Source organism: Anas acuta, chromosome 1 (genome assembly GCF_963932015.1).
Source record: "Anas acuta chromosome 1, bAnaAcu1.1, whole genome shotgun sequence".
In the NCBI taxonomy this organism is placed as follows: domain Eukaryota; kingdom Metazoa; phylum Chordata; class Aves; order Anseriformes; family Anatidae; genus Anas; species Anas acuta.
In genome coordinates, this window is record NC_088979.1 from 117,525,365 (window position 1) to 117,546,604 (window position 21,240).

General features: G+C 40.7%; 1 protein-coding gene across 5 annotated transcripts in view; it reads right to left on the reverse strand.

Annotated features, from left to right (window-relative positions):
* Positions 1 to 21,240, reverse strand: part of NME7 (NME/NM23 family member 7) — a 92,524-nt gene that overhangs the window by 70,423 nt on the left and 861 nt on the right. For 2 of the 5 annotated variants that reach the window (XM_068696369.1, XM_068696351.1), the window contains exons 2-4: positions 20,343 to 20,405; positions 3,718 to 3,825; positions 7 to 173 (exon numbers count right to left, since the gene is read on the reverse strand). In XM_068696369.1, the coding sequence (XP_068552470.1) occupies positions 7 to 173; positions 3,718 to 3,825; positions 20,343 to 20,405 (338 nt within the window). Of the gene's footprint in view, positions 1 to 6; positions 174 to 3,717; positions 3,826 to 15,675; positions 15,700 to 19,171; positions 19,197 to 20,342; positions 20,406 to 21,240 lie in introns of those variants that run through there. The other 3 variants (XM_068696378.1, XM_068696385.1, XM_068696358.1) reach the window with 3 other exon arrangements.

Here is a 21,240-nt window from a genome sequence, read left to right on the forward strand (position 1 = left end):
TCTTACTTCTCTTTGCGGCTCCCCAGCTTGCGTGCTGTATATTGATCTCCATAGTCCACTAAGGAAAGGTGACGAGAAAAAACTGTAATTTTGTTGCCCACAAATAAATCCTCAAGGTGTAAGCTCTCATATTTGGTGCGCTTCAGAAAGGTGCGATGGTTCTTCACATCATACTGCAGAGAAAAGGTTAAGATTTACCTTAGCAAGAGATCTAAGCTGTAGGCAAACTCAACATAATTTTTACTCAACTTTCAGAAATTTCCATGGTACAGTGAGATTGAATCTTATCACTAAATTGATTTAATTCCTAACCATTTGAACTTGCATGCGTCCTGGGAATGCCTAGAAGATTAAAACCCGATTAAAAATTTGTTCCATTTAAATAGTCTCAGAGTGACAGCTGTCTTTGCAGTTTTTATTTTACCATTTGCTCGTGCTAATTCAAACTGTGATAAATGGTTCACGTGCCTATGGATATCTCTGCCCAGTCTCACTGAGAATTTCCCCCTAGCAGATCTGTGCTGTTTCACAGGCCAACGGCTCACACCAGTAAAGACCATGATGCACACTGTCTGTGGCAAGTCTCCTCTTCAGGGCATTGTTCCAGTGATACTACGCTTTATTTGGCTGCATAAGACTCTGAATTAGGGATGGATGGATGGCTGCAGCACTAGGTTGAGAAGTTCTCACTGCCTAGAGCTGCAAGCTCAAATGCCTGTCAAGATAATTCAGCTTTGTATCATCTTTCTCAGCAAGTAGCAAGACGGTAATGTGCAGTTTTCTGGATGGGCTGGCAAAGCACAAAAGAGAACCTGATGAACACACTCTTCTCTGCTCCATGTCAATATTACAGATCCCTTCAGTTTCCTGGAGAAATGGAATCCTATGAAAGGAAAATTTTTGTCCTCTTCAGGCTAAACTTCCCCTTTTCTGTTCTTCATTTATGTGTACTGTCCTCCATTGCAATGGTATACAAACTAGAACAGCATTAAAAGAAAACTTCATTCCTGTAAGCCTCGGAGAAAAAAATAAATCAGTAAAATTACATACTCCATGTTCTGAAATGTTTGAATTCATCTCCTGTTTTAGGCTTGAGCTAGATGAATTGTGAGCTTTTCCAGAACAGCTAAAACTTTGGAGATCAGAGAATATAAGTTATTTGGATGCTTCCTTCTGCTGAGGCAGAATTACAAGGAAGAATCCTTCCCTGCTGAAATATCTTCAACCCTCCCCAATCCTACTGCGTGCCCTTCAGTTACAAACATAGGGGTAAATGAAACAATAACATACTGGGAAAAAAAATCACTTGAATTCAGCTACTTGTTTTTTCCTAGACTTGGCCAGGAATCCTATTAACTGAATTGAACATAAAAATTCTTCAACATCTTGACTAAAAATCTGAACATTTCCTTGGTTATTTCACTAACAGTTGCTAGAAAGGCACCCTCCCCAGCTTTTTCTTTCTTCTCAAGCAGAAGATGAAGATAGGAAGAGAAACAAGAGAGATATCTATCCGTGTTTAACAATTCTTTAGAATGGAATTTTGGATCTGTTTAAAATACCTTTTTATAAGGCAAATTATAAACTGCAACAGAAGAGATGTGAGACAAATTTGATTGTTTTTTCACCCTTCTCTCATGTACATGCACAGGTTAATTACCCAAAATAAAATAGTTCTCTGCTAAGTACATGTTCATTTTAAAGACTTCTCTCTTTTTCGAAAATCTTCTGTAGAAAGAAAAGTTGTTCAGCCTTTAGGAATTTCCTATGAGAGTTATTAACTACAGAAAACTTGGGACAGTTGGGCACATCTCTGTCAAGGCATCCAGTCTGATCACAACAGTTGCTTGCTGTTCTTGGACAAAAACCTGTGCTGTTTTCTAATGGCTGCAAGGCAAGCTGGAAACTTGTCATGTTATTCCCACTGCAATTTTCCTTTCCAGGATCAACCAAGATATGAAGAACTAAAAAAGAAAATAAAAGCTGAGGATTTGACATAACATAAGCCTTCAATTGCTCCATTCCACCCTCAGCTGAGGTGTGTGATAAAGAAGAGCTATCACTGCAACAGTAGGAAAGGTGATCTATCAGTATCTCTCTTAAGCAGGGAGAAGCAGGCTCACATCCATTACCTCCCTTCTCCTAAAGCATGTTAGAGGTAAGGGTGGGCAGTCATCATCTCTTGGGAAGACACCAAAAGATGCAGAAGAATTTGACAGTAATGAAGAAAGACTCATCAAATTTCAGAGAAACTGAAAAGAACAAAAAAAAAAAAAGAAAAAAAAAAGACCCAGAAGGGAAGAAGGCAATCCTAAATTTAATCATTGTCCACAAACTCACACAAAAATTCTTTCTATAGAGGTGTTACAAGTATTTTTGCTTTTTTAATGGTTGTCTCGATCATACGAAGTCTGTGTACTCATGACTGTGAACACACAGAACTCTCTTAACATGAGAGCACAATAGCAAAATGCTGCTCTACCAAGTCAAAAATGTTTGATGCAGAAAGTGTTAAGACAGCTCAAGAACACCTTGAAAGCTCTTGGTTTTGAGACATCTAGGTGAAATGAACAACAATTTTGTCAGCCTACACATGGTTGTGTAGGAAGATTATTACGGCTCCTGACTGATTAGCTAAACTGTCTCTGGGAAAAAAAAATCTTCACATTTTGACAGCTGTGCACACAGACATCATACAAATAACTAACTTAAAAGGGACAACATCATGGTAGAGTTTGTTTGAAGAGACTATCAGTAAAAAGTTCAAAGTGCATCTCCTCACTCTGATGGGTACCACGGTTTCAGTACGCAACTGTTTGGGTGAGAAAAGGCACATTTTGTTAGTTTTCTTATTTCTGATTTCTGCATTTGATACTTACAGCAGGAAAACAAAAATTTCGTAATGAAATTTAGAAGTGTGAATTTCCAAACCTAGTCTACTCTCAGACCTTTAGATCACCATTAAAAATCAGAAAAGACTAGTCAAAACCATTCACCCATTCCTAAAAGGCAGCACAAAGAATTGGCTGTTTTACTAGGATAATCTGTACTATCCATACTTCATCTTTATATATGTGCCTGCTTCTGCAACATCCTTGTTTTAACCTATTAATAAACAGAGGGGATTTGTTGTATGAACCATAAGTCAAAAAGCAAGCACCACTGATGAAAAGATTTGGATCCCACTGTCTGAAATATCCTTCTTTGCTTTAAAACCAAAATAAGAGTAGTTTGCTTTAAAACCAAATTAAGAGTAGTTTACCATTTCTTCTGTTTTGATAACTTTTTTTTTTTCTTTTTTTTCTTTTTTTTTTTTAACATTTTACTCTTCAGAGACTTCTGGAATTTCAGCTGAAGCTTATTTTCCTGCTTGGAATTAGCTTCAATTTGTGTTTCTCATGCAGTAGGTTAGCACAAATTAGTTCCAATACTAAAACCCAAGTAGAGACTGAATGAAAACAGATTTGTGAAAATGAATCTCTCCACGCCAAAATAAGATTTAAGGTAAAAATCATTAACGTGGAAGCTCTTCCACGTGCTCCACTGTGACCTAGTGTTTTTGCTTTTTGTTTGGTTTTAGAAACAGAGCAAGGTACATCTTAAATTACATTTTCATTACCTGGAAAATTAATTGGCATAGGTAGTGGCCTTCCATTTTACAGACTGTTTAATTGGATATTGTACTTATAATAACTGTTATTTTTCTTTTATTCTTACCATTTCAACTGATCCATCCTTTGGATAATAGAGAAGCTCATAACGCCGAAAGAGTGAAGCATTTGGGTCATACCATTCAGCAGTGAAAGCGTATCTATCATCTTGACTCTGAAACAAAAATGGGAGGGCTATCAGAGCAACCATACATGTTTTTAAATATACAAATAGCAATAACAGTAATAGTAATAATAATAATTAATAATAAACTTCCTTGCATCTGCTATCAGAAAAATCAAAAAAGTCATTAGTAAATGCATAGCCTGCACAACTTCATCTGCTTAACACAGCTGGTGACATCTTTTCACTTGTCAGTTCTCATCTTTCAAGTATGATAAAAACAATATGGCAGTTTTCCAGGCAATCTCAAATCTTATTCTGATTTCATCACCCATTAAATCTGAATTATTGTAGCAGTTCTTGTTAGACTTCCTAATTTTGTGAAATTGAGGCAGGTATCTGATGTGCTTTGGTATGTTAAAAAAAGTGTGTTTGCTCACAATGAAAATACTGAATTTTAACGTGTTTCCCACACAACTGTCAGGAAAACACTTTCCTCTTCCTGACCAGTGATACCTGAACTTCTGTTAATGCTGAGATAAACATATTCAAGCTAAGGACATTAGTTCAATTCACTACTTAAATGCCTGAAATTTACATAAAGCACAAGCAACTTGATCTCATTTACACCACCTCATTTTCTGCCATTACAGAGTGTGACCTGAAAGGTAGACTGCAATAATTATGAAACTGTAGCTACATGCTTAGCTTGTCTCCACTCATCCTTCGGGGAAGCAAGCACAAAGGCGATGCAGTGCACATGGACGTGCAGCTCCAGCACCTCTTAGTGGTGTGTGTTTGGTAGCTATTGGTCCTACAATACCAGTTGTTTGAGAGCTGCTAGATGGAGCTCTACGTTTCTATTTTCCATAGCCTTGCTAAATCTGATTGCTACTCCTGAGGGCAAGAATGGTCTCATCACAGGCTTCCACTCTTTAGAGGTACCTGCACTCTCTTATCTTAAACATTTAGGTACAACTGGGAGTTGAAGTTGCAGCCAAGTAGGCTTTTTTTGTCCTTCAGATTTTAGAAAACAGCAGTATTTCAGTTGTTTCAAAGACAGCCCACTAAGCAACCAGACAGAAGGAGTTCCCACGGGCTTCAATGCCTACTCCAGAACATCAGAAGGTAAAGAATCGTAATCACTTCTGTGGTGAGTGGAAGCCTACAGACATTAAGCCAAACAAATCCGCGATCTTGCTTTTGTTGTCAGTGCAGCTTTTCTTTCAACATCTTCAGCTTAAAACTGACATAAGAGATTTTGCAGGTTAAAGACTCAACAGAAGCAGCGATGGGTAAGAATGAGATAAAAAAGAACAATTTCAGGATTTCACAGTGTGACGAATACATATGTCTGGTCAGTTAAAGGCGTTGAGGCGAGTTCCCCACCCTACTGTCAGCCCTTACGGTGCCCTCCACTGCAAAACAAAGACATGACTGTAACACAGGGAGACTTGCACGGTGGGGGCAGCACAGCCTTATCTCTGCGCTACACACTACAGCCTTGGACATTACTTAAACATATGTTTTAGGTGCAGCATCCTGCACAAAAACTCCCTGAAGACTTAGCCTAGTTTCAGGCCCTTATTCACCCTAGTCCTGCTCGTGTCTTCATTGCTACCACCATCGTTCTAGACACATGTAAGCCAGAACAAACACCTTCCTCCTTTTCACTCACCTCCTGTGAGTGAAAACTCACACCTTAGTTTTCCCATATAGGCATGTCACTGGCAATAAACAACATGGAGGGCTGACAGATTATAGTAAATGACAAATTTTGCCCTTGATCTTAAATACACTCGTACTGCTGGAAGACAAGACAAAGCATTTGACTGATGAATTTGACCACCATCTGATCAAGGATGCGTGGTACACACAACCACTTCGAGGCAGCTGTCTACCATAGAGGTTTGCAGGAAAGAAAAGCTGTTCTTGTTCCTCAAGTACTACCTCCAAATGAGCACTACTGACATAAATAAATAATGAAATAAATGAAGATGCACTCCTCATAACACCAAGACCGATACAATTGTATTTACGTTACCAATTTTATATTATAGCATCACTTTCAAACATGTTTGCTAGGTAGCGGTTGACAGAGAAGCTACTAATTTTCATTTATGTAAAAATTTGGAAATATCCAAATGTTTACTTGTCTCAGGCAAGTAACACGTTTAGATGAACAAGCAATGAACAAGCGTTTAGATTTTTCATTTAGTCACCAGTATCTTCGCATTTGTAGTGAGGAACTGCATGGTGTCTTGTCTGTTGAGGAATTGGCCTGCTTTTTTTTTTTAATTTTATTTCTTTTAACATATCCTTGGTTTTAAGATGCATTCAAAATTCATTTTCTGAGACCTTACCCAACGTCTGAGCTATTCACATTTGCTATTTAGCAAGCTCTTCTGGCCACTGCTTTTTATTTAGCCGAATGGCAGAAATGACCACTCTGTATTATCTTCTTTTAGGATGGCAAGCAAGCCCAAGGTAATAAAGGCTGCTTAGACTCGGAAAGCACTGCTGAGCTAACCCCCAAATGCCCAGTAATGGAATGAGTTAGCAGGTAAATTGGAATTGGTTATTATTTTCTATCTGGAAAACACACAGAGCTAACAGTTTTCTAAAACGATCAAAATTAAATCTGTAAAGCTGGGCCATAACTAGAATTTTCTCTGCTTTACAGACATAAAAATATCACAATAAGTCATTTTTAAGTGCAGAGAACCGTATCAGAAGAAAGCTTACAAGCTTCAGGAAAACATTAGAAAAATAACTGAAACAGATTACATTTGTGAACAGGTAGATTGTTCCATACTGCAACATGAAGAAATTCAATATTAAAAGCAACCTGCGGACTCTGCCAAGCAAGTACAATGTAAAACATGACAGGACTGCAATTTCACTATTCGAGATTCATACGGATAGCCTTAGAACTGACAGAAGGCAGTCCAGAATGCAATCACGAAATGCAATAATGCAAACACATTCAGATGAGCCCTTCCCAGGCATCGCTGTAAAACTGCCACTCCAACTCATCAAAGACATCAACCGATTTCAAATTGTATGCTTTAAAAATTGACTACATACTAGACTTATAATAAATCCTTTTAAATGAGAAGTGAGCCTTTTGTTTAGTTACGTAATGCTGTAGGATTTCAAAGGCAAATACCAAACACAAACATCTGTCCACTTCCCATCACATACTATAAGGACTGCAATAGAATATAAAGCCTTCACAACCCTGAAATTATCTTTTACAAATATTTACTTTCATCTTCCTTTCAAGTGCACAATCCCCATAACTGCTATGGCAGACAACTTTCCTATGTACTCTTCACGAGTGTGTCCCAGGCTGCCACATGGAAAGGAGTCTCAGAGACGGGCAGGTGCTATGGGAAACGTGCTGGGGCTGCTCCTCGCCTTCTGCTCCTCCTCCTAAGAAAGGCAACTCACAGAGAAAACACATATCCAGAACAGGGTGATCAGAGACCAGAGGGGATCTGCCAGGTGGTGTCCTGCTCAGTGCACCAGAGGGGAAACGGCTGACGTGGTTAGGGGCCAGTGAAATCATGTCACCATGAACAGCTCAAATAGCAACAAATCAAGTCAACTTATGAATACCTTTTAACTCCAAAAAAATTCCCCTTAAAACATTATTTCCATTCCTTTCTGTATCTGCACCCTCATCACAATTACACACAGTCTCTTCGATCACGACCACACTATTAACCAAGCAATACCTACTGAGACAGAAATAATTTTCCTTACGCTTTTCACATCAGTGGAAAAATTACCAGCATTAGAAAACCCAGCAGTGACTGTCTGCTTTATATTCATATATTGATAGTTTCAGGGTTGCTGTCTTTAGTTCAGTTTTCGCAGTCCCTTTCTATGGTAAAATCCAGGGCCACTGAAATCAGTGATCTCAGTTCACCTACTGCGAAGACAAAAAGAATAATATTTCTCTTTATTCCTTCTTTCACAAGCTGCAGGGAAAAGCATTTGGATGTATGTGTAGGTTTTGCTAGCTTAGGCTTTTTGTTTATCCTTCTATGTGTGAATATGCAGTAGGAGTATGTATTCTATGGCTCTGTGCACAGGAGAAACATGTATTGAAGTACAGCTGAATAAAAAAAAAAATCAAATATTGTACTTAGTTCTGAAAGTGATGGGAGTAGCAGGCACTCTGCTAGCATGGAGCTAAGTTCTGGAAGCTAAATCTAAGCATTTCTGACAGAACTGTGCTCATAAAAAACTCTGCAGCAGGGAGAAACAGTTTGTCTGGAAGGTGGCTGCCAAGGAAGCTCATAACCAGAAAGCAGAGCGCTTGGTAAGCTGGGCAGGAAATGATCTCTTGTCCTGGAAAGCTCGCAGATTTCCAAAGGGCTTCTGTTCTGCAGTAAAACAAAAGCAGATCTTCCAAAGCTTCTCATGAGAAACAACAGAGTGGTGCAACAGCAGCTCAGGGAGTAAAGAGGTTGCATGGGAAGGTGGAAGAACAATTTTATCCCCCTGCTCTGAGCTAGGCAGAACATGCAGCTGGTAACATACAGTTATCCCAACTTCAGGGTCCTTCCTGAGTACCACACTATTCTACTGTTCCAGGGTGAGCACCTCTGTCCTCTCCCTCTAGTTTTGACTAGAAATTTCATCCTAGAGATGAAATTCGTCTCTTACAATGGAGTAAACAGGAAATCCATGTTTTAGGCCATTTGTTTCTACTGGTCATGTGCAATTTCTGCCTCATCATAGTCTAAGAGAAGGGCAGTTGAGATGATTCCCCATGTTAACATACAAGCAATGAATTTTTACTAGGATCTTACCCTTCATATGACTTTATTCTTTTTCATTATAGAGATAATTCTGTCCCATCAGTGAGCCTGAAGTTAATATTTTTCTACCTGTTTGCCAATCCGTGCTCTTAGCTGTAATCTCTACGATCTCCGGCTGACAAGGAACAACCACCTGTGCTTAAAACAGTTCCCAGCCTGCAATGCAGCCTGACTCCTTCAGCTTATTACTCAAGAAATTTCACATGAAACTATCCAAATATTTCTTGGAATTACAAAAGCTCTGAGGTACCTGGAAAGTGCACCTTTACAAGCTATTAGTAATCCTGCCTCTACTGAGGGATATATGCAATCAGGAGCGGCAGCATGCATGAAATTTTGACACAGGCTCAGGGCCCATTGCCCACGTATTTGTAAGTTTAGGAGTCACAAAGCACGTCGCTGTTTTAAGTGGGTAGCTTCATGTCTGCTGCTCCTTCGATTTTCCTGGTGACTCAGTGACTCCGAAATCCGATCTGAGGGAAATCAAATCAAAAGGACCTGAATCAACTCCCACTGAAACAATAAAAAGACTGCATAAAACCTCAGCAGAAGCTGGATCAGAGCCAAAAAGACCCGTCTTGATCTCCTGATTCCGTATTTTGTAAAACTCTGTGCCGTCCCAGGAAAAAGCTGTGCTCAAACACTGGTCTTAGCGATCAAGCTGTTTGTGTGAAAATTACTGGGAACAGGTTGGGCCAGCAGGCAAGAACAATCCTCATACTGAATGAGTATTTCTCCTCATACAGAAAGAAAACTTTCTGGAAAGAGAGCCCTGAAACTTCCTAAAATTCTGGCAACAGTTTTAGGAGAAACATTTATTTAGCAACCTTGCTGCTTCCGATGCCAGGCTGTTGGCACTCTCTGAAATGTTCTGGGAGAGCAAGAATATTTTTATAAAAAATTAGATGGTATTAAAGGACAAAAAGACAAAATTTACAACTTTTTGGGTGAAGATATGAATCTGACTCCAATATAAGGTAATCTTATGCACTGTTATGCACTGTTGGAATTTATAACATGCACTAACATGTACTTACGTTTTTTAGAATTATAAATAACTAAATTACAAGTGTATGCAAGTTTGCTGAGCACTTTCTTTGGCAAAAATTAGACTTTGTTGAAATGGCCAGCCCACAGGTATCTTTCTTCTCATCTTTCCTATTTTTTCTGTAGAACCTACAAAGAACTATTGCAGTATGTGTTGGTGCCTTCCTTCAGTAGATGTTGGCCTCATGCTCTTCAGACAACAGGCTGAAGTGTGGGACCTGACCAGCGGCCTTCCTCAGATTCTCAGAATCGGATCCAGAAGTTATTGTTGTAGATGTATGATGAATCTCTTAACAGTGGGTATCTAAGTCATGTTATGAGTTATTTGAAACAGCTCCTCAGAGCTCACAGATCATTCAATCTCCTGGACTAATCACCACTTCAGATTTAACTCTACCACAAAAGGACTTCAGAGAAACTGAAAAGAAAAAGACAGCGATAAAATCCTAATCTGTGGAGCTGGAATCAGGATTTGCAGCCTGATCCATCTCCACCTTCCTCCAAAGCAGCCACTCGCAGACTCATGCTCCCCCAGCAGGCCACAGGTAGAAGCACTGTCACAGCAACACCTGCTTGCTGAAGAGCCCCAGAAATACTACTTCTATTGCTTTAAACTGTTCGCTGTTATTAGCTTTAGTGTTCTCCCATTCTAACATTCAGACAGCTTTGCTTTATTTTCAGCTGAATGCTTTTAGGTGTTACCTCCCCAGGGAACAGGACACCTAGCTTTTCAAGTAGCATTGTGTTCTCATGTATTCAGAACACCAGACAAAAGCTGTCACTTCAATGAGCTTTAAAGATGGACTCAACCAGTGGGCAAGGAGTGCTTTTCTTTCGGGTAAGGACATCTCAGATGTGACAGTCCCCTGCGGATAAAACCATGAAGCTGAAAGAGCAAAATCAAAACCATTTAAAACAATTGGAGTCTCTACAAAAATGTTACATAAAATGTTGAAGTTGAAACATCAAACAAGACACGTCAAGCTAAATTACATTAATAGATGCCAAAATACTTAATGAGCTGGCCAACTCCATTTGTGCAAACAGTTTTCACCCAGGAGAGGGGAAAAAAAAATCATGACCAGTCTTTTGACATGCTAAATAAAGGTTGATGGAAGTTAGAAAATGAGACCTTACAGCAGCCTTCCAGTACCTAAAGGGGGCCTGCAGGAAAGCTGGGGAGGGACTCTGTCAGGGAGTGTAGGGATAGGACAGGGGGGAATGGCTTGAAATGAAAAGAGGGGAGATTTAGCATAAGGAAGAAATTCTTCTCTATGAGGGTGGTGAGGCACTGGCACAGGCTGCCCATAGAAGCTGTAGCTGCCCCATCCCTGGAGGTGCTCAAGGCCAGGCTGGATGGGGCTTTGGGCAACCTGGGCTGGCGGGAGGTGTCCCTGCCCATGGCAGGGGGGTGGGACTGGGTGGGCTTTGAGGTCCTTTCCAATCCAAACTGTTCTGTGATTCTACGAATAAATGGGATACTGGGACTCTAAAAGCTGTAAAGCAATTCTAGCTTAGACAAACCAAACGGTATCACTCCCTTTCATACAGTCAGTGATGGGACTGCTACAGCGAGATGCCTTTCAGAGAGCAAAGGAATGGTGAGCAAAATAGCGAGTGTCACTTTATCACAGAGCAAAGCACTTGCTGCTTCATCAAACATGTCTGTCTTCTTAGTTTCCAGGCACTGTACGCCCTTCAGTTTGATTGAACAAGAGGGCCTGTATGCACAACTTCAGAAGGCAACAGTACTAGGCAAATACACTTCTGTACCACTACACTCTGCCTTCCGTTAGGACTACTTGTCCTTACTAAATGACAAGCAAACACAAGAAATAATGAGCCCTGGTTCTTTCTACTCCTGTTTCCCTTCCCCAACTGTTTTACCTGTAACTTCTCTTCAGCTCAAGCATTTAATAAAGGCTGAAACCCACCCGGACTCTCTGATGTGTAACTAGGGTTGAGCTCACAATGAAGTCTTTCTTTAAAGATGCCTTAGAAGGTTTCTTCCCTCTTTGCATTACTGTGAAACCTGGAGGAACATCATTATCCCTCTGCCTGAAATCTGCCAGTAACTTCAGACTTACTGGGGAGAAAAGGGAGGACACAAGACAGTGGTCAGATACACATAACATGCAGACTGAAATCACATAAACTTTGTTTTTTTCTGAGGCAAGTAGGCTGAAAGCAGCTGTACAAAAAATTCCATTTGTACATTATGAGTAATTTCCTATCACCAATAATTCTTTAAAAGAAAAATATCCATTTAGGAGAGAAAAGGGAAAGGGAAAAAAAGGTACAGAAACAGCCAAGCCATTAAATGTTGGTGACAATTTTGCAAGAAACAAGACTTCAAACATACTGGTGGCATTTAACGAACAGCATTTTAAGTGGCAGAAAGTGCTCTCATTTTCAGCATTGTAATGCACCTTAAGACCCAAAATGAATCCTCAGCAATGCACGCTTATTATGTTGTGCTATTCAACCCATCTTCTATCCTTCACAGTTCCTTTAATACAGGATATTTTCCAGGCACAACATAAATCCACAGCACTGTGCAGATAGAGCTCTCAATTAGCTGTCTCTCAAATCTCATTTTCCTCCTCCTCCCCTGTCCATGTTTCTGCCACAGGCACCGGTACAAGTTTTGTAGCTCCAATTCCACAGCCTTCCCTTGCTGCTGTTGGTCCTCCCACCACTTTCTCGACAGGCTTTTCTTCAGAGTCAGAAAGATCACTTTCAAATTGAGAAACATCTGGCAACTGCAATTTCCATGGCAATGTCTTGACTACAGACAATTCTCAAACTAAACCTCGTATTCAGAAGTTCACTGGTGAATTCTGGAAGTCTCTTTTTCCCCCCTCTCCTTGTATAAAGCAAATCCTACCTAATGAAAATTTCACAGAAGTCCTGGACAACTATTAGAAACTAATTAAGATTGGTTAAAATTTCAAAAATCTTAATCAACACTGGAAATCTTTTAAACAGGTGAAACACTGCTGCATTTAGAACGCTTCCCCAGCCATAAACAGGTGCTACTTCCTCCAGATCCGGTTACCTGACTCCCACTACTACTGATACCCAGCTTCTCAGATGCCTTTTGGCTTATGTGCATGCTTTTGGCGCATGGTGTTGCTGCCCAGACCTTCTGATGCCAAGTAATGTGGGGATATTTCTGTCTCTGTAGCACTGACCAAGTTAATCGTCACCTTTGACTGGGATTTTGGTTCAATAAATCCACTCCATATGTGCAGGGCTCTCGATGAGCACAGCCCTAGAAGGCTAAAGACCCAAAACTTTCTTCCCAGATCTAGAAATCTGCATTCCCACCTCACAACAACAACGTTATCTGGCTGTTCTGCCAATTTGCTAAGGAAGAAATCATCTTTTACTAGATTATGCAAATTTTGCAGGCTTTCTATGTAGTATGTAGGCGTGATTAGTGTAACCTATTCTTTCCCCCTCCAGTCTCTCATGTAAGAGAGTCAAGAACTGAAATCCTCAACCCTTAACTCCAACCCCCTTCAATTACCTGTTATAATTAAGTACTTAGTTATAGGATTCATGGTATTTTTCTAATGATGTTGGAATGCAATTTCTCTAAAACACATGAAGCACCCCATACTGCTGCTCCTGCTCCGTGAAGACAAGTGTAGCTTTAGAAGACCAGCTAAACCTCATCTTGAAGGGAGTATCTCTCCATTTAATGCATGCTACATGATGTGCTTTATAAAGCTGAAGATCACAAGTTATATTATTGTACTCCTTAATTACATGGTCCCATATAATTTCTCTAGTAGTAGTCAGTAGTGCTCAGCATTTTCCTACCTGCCTCCACCAACTCAGGAAGAGTGTGACAGTGATTATAGCGAAAGCAGAGCCGTTCCCTGACTCAGAAAAGCATCTGTAACACTCCTCATCTCGCAGACTTGGGGCACTTGCATAATTATATTTCAGGATGCAGCATAGGTGCTTTGCAGAATCCATCAGTAGTGGCAGAACTCACACTGCCATGGTCAGCTGCTGGATCTCTGACTTTGAAATAAGAGGTTAGCGTCTGCATGTGACCCCAGAAAGGACAACAGGGCTACACATACACTCAGATACCTGTGCACATCCCATTACACAACCCTTCCTGTATTGTACGTACAGGAAAAACAGTTTTGAAAGGCTCAAAACTCATCCAAACATTAACGTTGATAGTCACACTCAAAGGTAGTCTCCTTTCATACACCTTCCCTCTGTCAAAACTCCAGCTTTCAATTTCCAACCTTTTCAAAACAAAAGCTCTTTGGAGGAACACTGAATTCTTATTAATTTTGTTTGTTTGCTTATTATTTGTCTGCTTTCTTATTTATTAGGACTGAGAAAGTATTTCAACTTGTTTTCCACACATTCTTATTCAAGTCTTCCATTCAGCTTTCAACTCCCAGTAGAAGCTGTTTGGAAAATTTCCAGCAGAATAGTTCAAGTCTCAGACCATTATGGGCAGCTGGAAGAAGAGGTTCAAGAGGAAAACACCTAAAAATCCTGAACGAAAGCTCTCACGAGCACTTCAGGTTAACCTAATGCCTTCAGCATCTTGAAATTATCTCAGCTTATAATAAGGTTCTGAAAATTGCTCTTAACAAGAACCAATTGTTTGCCTTGGAATCACAGCTAAGGGTGTCCCTCGGCCCGCTGACACCAGTGAGCATTAACACCCCGGAGTTCGAGTGAATGATCCAAAGACCAAATGTGCTGCATCCAGCTTGAACAGTCAGAGCATGTAACAGTGCAGTAAAGATTTACGATGCCCTGAACTACGCAAACAACCCTGCTGACAGGTTTCTTATTCACTACTATGGGCACGTAAAGCAAGTACTTTGCCTGCACTACTGTTTAACCAAATGCTGAAGTTAACACACTTTTTTTCCTAGATTGAGTCAAATATTAATTCTAACGTAGGTGGACTAAATCCAGACCTCAGCTAGCACAGATGTTGTGGTCATATACCCTTTAATCTGCTGTCAGGCTAATGACAAGTTAGCTGTGAACAGTTCTCATGACAAAAGCTGTTCAGCAGCTTCCCAGGAGTAAAGTTGTCAGAAAGTAAAATCCTGTGTGGCAGAGGAAGCAGAGTGGGTAGTTTGAATCCTGTTCTTAAACTCTGCCATTCCCAATGACCTTTTACAGGTCAATTGTATGAAGATTTCTTTGATGAGCTAACAAAAATTACTTCTCTTCCAGAGCGGAGGACTTTTGTCATCACAGTTCTGAGCAGCCTGCATTAAATGTGAAGGTCTCTGCTCGATGTGAAGGTCTCTGCTCGATGCAGGCAGTGACTGAAGAATAATAAACCTGTACATGGTTTGGGTCAAATAGCTTGGTTTCACCTTGGCAGATTATCCCCTGCATTAGTGCATTCGATGCTCGGCACTTTTACAAAAAGGAGGTTGTATTTTCCACTTCATCCTTTTGTAAAATGGGAATAACCATCACCAAGGTCCATTATACCAATGGGAATAACCATCGACCACAGAAGGACAGCAAGATTTAATGGATTAAATATCCAGACTACTTAAGTATAACCCCCCACCTTGTTTTTCCCCAAAACAAGGCAAAAGCAGCTCATTTGGTTCACTCTCCTTTCCCACTTCTGCAGACTCTGTTGCAGTGCAGAAACCTGCAGAAGGAGCCAGAACAGGGCTGCTGTCCCTGCCCAGCCAGCTGGCTCTGCAGCTGCCACAAGCAACCTCTGCTGGTCCGGCAGCTGCAAGGACTGGATCCACACTGCTGCTCATCGCTTCTCCCCAGTGAGCTGGGGATGTTCAGGCTTCGAAGCCATAACTCGGTCATTACAGTGTGCCATAAGAGAGCACATCAGGCAAGGCAAGGACAGCATTGTTATTAGGTAACTAGAAAATACGTGGCATAATGCAGTCCTGCTCCACAACTGCCATCCCCAGATACTACAGGAAGAGAATGAACACAGAGAAAAGATAAAAATAGAAGGGGTACTAGGTTTAGTGAAAGATCGTACCTAAACATGCATGGCATTCATGTGGAAGAACAGGTACACAGCCTCAAGTATGCGTGCACACATCCTCCCCTTCCCATGTGTATACATCTCTGGTGTGTGGCTGCTCTTTCCAAGCACGTTAGAATATTCTGCAGCGAAAGCATGACTTATTTAATGAAAAAGGTGGTTAAAATTAATGAAGAATCCCATGCAAATAGATGCAACGAGGCTCTCGGGACTGCATCGCCAAGAGCCACTTCTTTGGAAATATCGGAGCACCACCTAGTGCTCAAAGGGAGGTTGGACACCTCGTTTCGACCACTTTCAAGTACACTATGCCTCAAAATTAGCTAAATGGCAAAACGAGATAAAAAGACTAAATTACAAAGCACAGACTCCCACAGCCTGAGAGATGAAGTCCTTTTAATACAGGAAAGTGGCTGAAACGGGGTCACACAGCCTTCTTCAATACCCAGCTTCCAAAAAATGCCAGTGCCGTGTGTTTCGGAGGAATAACAGAAATGTTCACAACTTGCAAGGGCAACCTCACAGAGGAAATGTATTTACCTATAGGTATTAGCATGAAAAAAAAAGAACGTCTACCTTGTGTATGTGCTCACTTTATCAGGGGATATTTTCGTTACACATACAAATACTTGCTAAGCTCTCAATAATACGCTGTGGCACTGTGTTCCAGAGACTACAGGTACAACATTTAATCATCAGTCCTTGCGTTGTTTTTTCTTTCCATTTTGTCAACTGGGAGAAAACTCCTGGGTTCCACTCACCAAAGGGTACTTGATTACCTTGGCATGTTGCTTAGGCACCAGTGCACCTGGTTTCCACCTGTGTAAGGCCACAGGTGGACACAAAACAGTTTTGGAGGATTAGGCCAAGCACATTCATGAGGTAGGACCTTTAGTGGTTACTCTTGGTGGCCACAGCTCTAGTTAAAGGTCGATGCTGATGGAAAAACCTCATGGCTCCAGGCTCACAGCAACAGGTATTCCTCATCATCTGTTTTTCACCTGTCAATGATTAGCAGAGCCCCCCACCTGGATATACAGAGCACTGCTAACCTTTTAGCAACTCAGTCAAACTGCTCAACTGAACAGCCCCAAACCACTTTTCAGAGACTCCCTATTCCCTCGGCTTAAACAAAATGGACACTACTGACTGAAAAGAGGAAGAAAAGTCAGGGGATGGTGAACACAACACACAAGACAGAGCTGAGACTCCGATGCCTTCTTGCTCAGCCAGCCAGGGAAAGGGAAGGGTGAGGGTGGCCCAAGTACAGCCCATAGGGCCAGCAGGGGCCAGACTGCACAGGACGCATGCTGACAGCAAAACAGGCAAAGGACACAAGCTGAAACATGGGAAGTTCCAGTTACACGGTAGGATTTTTAATCCCATGGTATTTTTGATCAGTCAGTTAGTTGTTTTTTTTAACCAAGACACTGAAACAGGCTGCCGGGAGGAGAGGATTTGAGATGTTCAGGACTGCTGTACCTGCTCCAATTAGACCTGTTTTGAGCAAGGGGCCAGACTGGATAACCCCAAGAGATCCCTTCCAACCCAAATGCCCATTCCATGATTTTTATTGTCAGTTTGGATGCTTCTTGCCCACAGGTAACACCCATCCTCCTGCACTCCTCCACGTCCTACACAGACCTGTTGGGTTCTTATAATAACCCAAGTCCAGATGTGCTTTCAACAAAATTAAAACCTCTGATACAACATCCTTCAGTATAAATTTTATCCACATGAAATCTGCCTGGAACAATTCTCTAAATAACCACTGTCTCTATCATCAAATCCCATTATTCCTTTATTACAAACTTTCAGTTGGCAACTTTTCACTCCTGACAGTGGCTCACTGAGTAATCCCTGAATTTCTTTGGTTTCTGGCAAAATAAAATAAAACAAACAAACCCATATAATTAGAATAGATGTGCCAAAGTTATTAACAACTGTACCTATAATCTGAAGGATCCTGAGAGACAATTCTGGGTGATAAAGGGAGATTAATATGGAATGTATCATTATGTAATGATACATTCATTAGATAACTAGATCACTTTGCCTTTCATGCTGTCAGCTACTTCAGACACATCAGTCAGAAGAGCTCTCACTGCATCTAAAATTACTGTTAGAGAGATGGCAACTTCTGCAAGCCACAGCCGAGAGTTGGCTGGAGTAGGAGGCAATTTATCCCATGGATTCTGAACCTGTCAACTTTATATATGCAGGGTGGTATTTTGTGTAGCAAGTAATGCCACAAAGATGGCAGCATCAAACCCAAAACAATTCCTGGAACAATGTTTCACATTGCTCAGTCAAATATAGCTGCATTCTTTTAGCAGTTTTCATTTGGCTTGCACAGGCCCAAAATCCTGTGATTTTATCAGCTACATCTTCTGCCACGTGCATAGGCTACCTGCCCAAGAAGGAAATCAGCAATACTAAGAAACATTGGTTCAAAAAGAAACGCTATCGTACTTCTGATGTTTGTATAAGACTCACCATGCAATATGATGTTTTATTTTTCCCTGTAATGAAATGCTGCAAGTGACAGCCATTAAGTAAGGAAACCGGTCTTTGCGGTTGTTTCTGTCATGCCAGCTTACAACAAAAAGACTCAGGCCACTTACTCTGCAGATGAAAAACCAGGGTAATCACCAGCTGGCACCCCAGTGAAACTGTCCCTTATTTGAAGACCAAAGAAGTAAATCTTCTCAAGCATTAAGGAAGTTTCTGGGAGCGGTTTTCATCTCTTCCACAAAAGTTTAAAAAAATAAACTGCTATTTTTTTTAAGGGCAACTGTTTTGCAAGCAAAAGTACATAATTTGCAAATGACTAAAGAAAAAGTTATTCTATAAATGTGCCCTTGTTCAGGAAACTCTATTAAATGGGAAAGAGTTTTGTCTGTCTATATGTTCATCTCTGAATGACCACTCTTCACCAAATCATCCCATCTTACGAGCTAGTCCAGTATGGTTGAGATTACTGGTTCCCAAATGAAATTCCAGTAAACCAAGGTATACTCCACAACTGCCTCAGGAGCTGTATTGCCTTACAATGCCTTCAGCCGAAAACTTGATCGCAACATGATAACTCTGAACCATGAGCAACCCAGGGCTCACTGTGGCCAAGTTCTAGAAATGGCTGATTTGCTTCCTGTTTTCTAAGATTCATTTCCAAAACACAAAGTCTTTTCCAGTGATGAATCAAAGCTGTTTTTCAATCAAAGGTAGTTGGAAGCTCAAATTCCACTAACTGTGTGCCTGCACATCCACAAAACCAAAGCCGGATGACATCCAGATGACGTCCTATTAGACAAAGCCACACGTGCAAGGCGGAAGTATTACTCGTCTGCTCTGCTATGAAAAGAGTCTTGGTGATGTACTCTGCAGCTGTGAGAGCTGCAGGGGCAAGAATAATGGTTTTAAAGAACAGAGGGAAACAAAAGCATGTAACTGCACCTCCAGACAGCCTAAGTGCAATAAGGCTCTGTACCTGTATGATCACTGCTTGCGCGTAGAGGCCATTCTTGTCTGGCAAATGGTGGATTTCTACATCTGGAACTCTTTCAGGTGTCAGAGTGCAACAAACTCATTAATAAAAAGAAACTAACATTTTCAAGATGATGTTCCAGTATGTCTCTGCATGTGATTATATCCAAGGCACCCTAAAAGACTAACTGCTTCCAGCAGCCAGGTGAAACACCACCTCTGGAGAGGGAAACAAGTGAGATTCTCTCAGGGCATTTACTGCCACCAGTCCGCAGCAGCCATATGTCACACATGCACACTCAAGATGCATCAGAACTGATTTGAAATCCTGTCCACTGATGTCAACGAAAACTGCTTTCCAACAGCTAGCAGACAACTGCACGATGTTTCAAAACATTTCTCTTTTACCTTAGCTTTCCCCCCAGTTATGTGGCTGGTTTTACAACGCACCCAACCAAGTCTCCGGTGCACTGGCTCTGTGCAAGCCAAGTGTAAGGTCTAACACTAGTACACTGACCTGAAACAACTAAAAGTTACTATACTTTTCTTTCTGTGGCCATTATATGACTTTAAACTTTTTTTTTTTCTGAGTAGATATACATGTTACAACTAATGTAATCATAATTCATAATTTATTCTACTGACTGTAAGTAACACAGTACTATGGGCCTACCAAGCTTTCTACTAGAATAGTCCTTGCTTTCAGAACATAATTAGGTTCCTAAGGTTAAAACCTGGCTTGTAGAACAACATTTGAATTAATTGGAAGGAGTTGTTCATTTTTTAATTCATGGTGTCTAAGAAAAGATGTTCTGAAAATGTTTGAGATGGATCAGGTGTATAAAGTCACCGTGTCCAAAAGTTTGGTAACTTATCTCTTTCTCAGGATGCCGTGTGCCTACCTAATCAGGTGGCACACGTTCCTGTAACATCTGTTTTCCCACCATCTTCCAGGTACCACAGTGTTCTTACTGTATTTTAGGAAACTGGTAGGAGAAAGAATACTCGAGTGGGAAAGCTGGCTGCTTTGCAGGTATGAAAGAAACAAACTGTGTTCTATAACACATGAGATGTCAGAGAAAATCAAAAGAGCAGCCCATTACAGTACAGGGAAAAAGAACAGACAATATATAATGCAGAGGAAATTGAAATACACTTCTTACTTCAGCACTTACCAAAGCAATTAAGCAGCTTACAACCAGAGAAGTAACACATTTGGTTTTAATCAGGGGACAGAGCTGCCAAATGGGGAGAGAAAGAACAGCTTGAAGAAGTTAGACATACCCATGTTAGCATGTAAAGTGGTCCTTGATGTACCACCAGGACCAGCCAAAGAAACCCCAAAACACTCTTATTTCTGAGCACACCTAGAGAAAGGCCACCAGGCCCTGCAGGAGGATGAGGCTGGGACAGCTGCCTCACTGCTGCCTTTGGAAGATAACGGAATGAGTTATTAAAAACACAGTTGTTGAGCATCTAAGACAATATGATAATAAAAAGCAGAAAACATGAACGTGTCAACAATAAATTCTATCATATCCAGTTTCTAGTTGCACAGTAACTGACCTAATTGAGTAAAGAAGTCACTGATGTGACACACTTGGCTTTGATAGGACTTTTAATCCAAGACATCCCACATTCTGACAAGCAGAGTAGGAAATCACAACCTGAATTAAAGAGCAGTTCTGACTGCTGGATGCAAAAGAAATTAGGAATACTTCACTTACAAACTGGGAGATGATTTAGGTGGAGTCCTGAAATGGCCTGTCCCACATCTAGTTTTATTTCATATTTTATTTCAGTGTTACACTGACAATGAAACAGAGGATGAGCACATTGAGAAGATTAAACACCACATTTAGAGAAAGTTGTGGACAGTAGAAAAAATCCCAAGTTTAAACACATGTGATCAATAGGAAAATACTAAGAGAACAAAGTCTGTTTAGTGTAGAGTAACGTGAAAAGACAGAATAGTGAAGTAATAATCTTCAAGTTCTTTTGCACATAACAGACAAAAATGGGTTATCTTTATGCCTGCCATGCATAGAACTAGTAACCACTGGCATCAGCTGC